Source organism: Chelonoidis abingdonii, chromosome 2, assembly GCF_003597395.2.
Source record: "Chelonoidis abingdonii isolate Lonesome George chromosome 2, CheloAbing_2.0, whole genome shotgun sequence".
Classification (NCBI taxonomy): domain Eukaryota; kingdom Metazoa; phylum Chordata; order Testudines; family Testudinidae; genus Chelonoidis; species Chelonoidis abingdonii.
In genome coordinates this window covers 300,755,772-300,758,210 of record NC_133770.1, presented here as the reverse complement: position 1 = coordinate 300,758,210, position 2,439 = coordinate 300,755,772, and the positions used below count along the sequence as shown (strand labels likewise).

Genomic DNA, 2,439 nt, shown 5'->3' with positions numbered 1-2,439 from the left:
GAAGGGATTATGGTGGGAGTTACCCCAGCTTTGGGGGGGCGGCAGGGGGTTACCCGGCTTTGGGGGGCAGGGTGTGGTGCACAGGTGGGAGGAGGTGATGGTTGGGGTTACCCCAGCTTTGGGGGGCAGCAGGGGATTCCCAGCTTTGGGGTCACATCCAGGCTGCTGTGCTTGCTTTCCAGGGAGCCCCCGTCCTGCCCCAGGGCCTTGGCAGCCCACTGCTCTGGTTTAATGCCCCTCTCTGTGTTTGGCTCTCAGGCCCGGCGTGCCAGCGGAAGCCATGGCACTGGTGGTTCACATCCTCGCCTGCCTCCTGGGCACCGGCTCGTGGGTGGCCATCAACGGCATGTGGGTAGAGCTGCCCCTCATTGTGCCCCGGGTCCCAGAGGGCTGGTACCTGCCATCCTACCTCACGGTGCTGATCCAGTTCGCCAACGTGGGGCCGCTCTTTGTCACCCTCGTGCACCACTTCCACCCTGGGCGGCTCAGTGAGTCCGGCACCATCTACACCATCGTCAGCCTCGGGGCGCTGGCCTGTGTCCTGCTGGCCTTCTTCTGGCAGGCGACCAGCGTGGTGGGGGGCACAGCCCGCAGCACCGCCCTCCTCATCCTCCTCTTCTTCCTCTCCCTGGTGGACTGCACCTCCTCCGTCACCTTCCTGCCCTTCATGCTGCGCTTCCGGGCCCGGTACCTGACCACCTACTTCGTGGGCGAGGGGCTGAGCGGCCTGGTGCCCGGCCTTGTGGCCCTGGCCCAGGGCGTGGGGGTGGCCCGGTGCGTGAATGGCAGCCTGGCAGGGAACGCCTCGGTCACGGGACTGCGGGCAGAGTACCAGCCGGCCAGGTTCTCCGTTCGCCTCTTCTTCCTCTTCCTCGGCGGCATGATGGGCCTGTGCCTCGCCGCCTTCGTCCTGCTCAACCACCTCCCGGCCGCCCGGCAGGAGCGGGCCAAGGAGCGGTTCCAGGCCCAGGCCCGGGTGGAGGCCAGCGCAGGCCTGCAGGCCGTGGTGGAGGAGCGGCCCATGATCAGCCCCACCGAGAGCCACCGGCTCAGCAGCTACTTCGGCACCGGCACGTACTCCTGGCCCCAGGTGGCCTACATCTTCCTGGTGCTGGCCTGGGTCAACGCGCTGACCAACGCCGTGCTGCCTGCGGTGCAGTCCTACTCCTGCCTGCCCTACGGCCGCTCGGCCTACCACCTCTCGGCCACGCTGGCCGCCATGGCCAACCCGCTGGCCTGCTTCTTCGGCATGTTCCTGCCCAACAGGTGGGTGTCCTGGCTGGGGGGCACCCCATATCCTGGGCAGGCCTCTGGCCAGCGGAGCTGCCTTCCAATGGCACCAGGAGCACCTCGGCTTGGCACCGGGAGGGGCAGCTGCAGGATCTGCATGTAATGCCCCTGCTGCAGAGGGTGCCAGGATGGTCCAGGGTCACCGAGGGGGCTGGGGGAACACTGGCACCACTGGGGGTGGGGCTTGGGGCAGGCTGGCATCACTGGGACAAGCGGGTATCATGGAGGATCTGGGGGTAGGGGCTGAGGTAACTAGGGGTCAGGGTCTAGGGGCCTGGGAAGGCTGGGGGAGCTGGGGATCAGGACATGGGGGCAGGCTGGTGTCACTGGGGGTCAAGGCGTGGGGGTCTGGGGCAGGCTGGAGGAGCTGGGGGTCAGGGTCTGGGGGCAGGCTGGGGTCACTGGGGGTCAGAGTGTGGGGGCAGGCTGGAGAAGCTAGGGCAGGCAGGTATCATGGGGGTCAGGGCCTGGGGGAGCTGGAGGTCAGGTGTTATGGTGTTATGGGGAGGCTGGGGTCACTTGGGGTCAGGGCTGGGGGAAGCTGGGGTCAGCGGGTTGTGGGGGTTGGGCCAGGCTGAAGGAGCTGGGGATCAGCGGGGGGGTCTGGGCAGTTGTTAGGTCACTCCGAGGGTCAGGGTCCTGGGGGGTTGTGGTGGTGGGGTGAGAGTGTGTGGCGGAAGATGGTAGGATTGTGTCTGAGGAGGTGTGTGTCTAGAAGTGTGAGTGTCATGACGGAGGGCGTGTGCGTTGGTGCGCTGTGTCTCGTCTGGCGTGTGGGACTAGGACTGGAGGAGCGGGGATGGGGGTCAGGGTGTGGGGGTCTGAGGGGGATTGGGGTGGAGGCTGGGTTCAGGGCATGGGGTCTGGGGCAGCTGGAGGAGCTGGGGTCAGGCGTGGGGTTCTGGACAGGCTGGGGTCATGGAGTCAGGGCATGGGGTCGGGGCGTGCTGAGGAGCTGGGCAGGGTGTATCACGAGGGTGGAGCAGAGCTGGGGTCACTGGGCTAAATGACGGCCTCTCCCCACCAGTCGGTGCTTGCCCGCAGGGTTATGCTGCGCTGGCGCTCCTGGCCCGCCGGCCTGGCTCTGGTTCGGCTGCTAATCAGTGGCATTGCAAGCACTCAGCCCTGTGCCCGCCCCTGCCTTGCACA

General features: G+C 67.1%; 1 protein-coding gene across 1 annotated transcript; it reads left to right on the top strand.

The window, feature by feature from the left end:
• The first annotated feature begins 273 nt into the window (after positions 1–273).
• Positions 274–1,393, top strand: LOC116822772 (riboflavin transporter 2-like). The gene has a single exon (XM_032776846.2). The coding sequence runs from the start codon at positions 281–283 to the stop codon at positions 1,391–1,393; it is 1,113 nt and encodes a 370-aa protein (XP_032632737.1). The 5' UTR covers positions 274–280.
• Positions 1,394–2,439: the final 1,046 nt, after the last annotated feature.

Bases quoted from the DNA above. Each gene is read 5' to 3' on its own strand.
- LOC116822772 (XM_032776846.2), top strand. From the start codon at position 281: ATGGCACTGGTGGTTCACATCCTCGCCTGCCTCCTGGGCACCGGCTCG.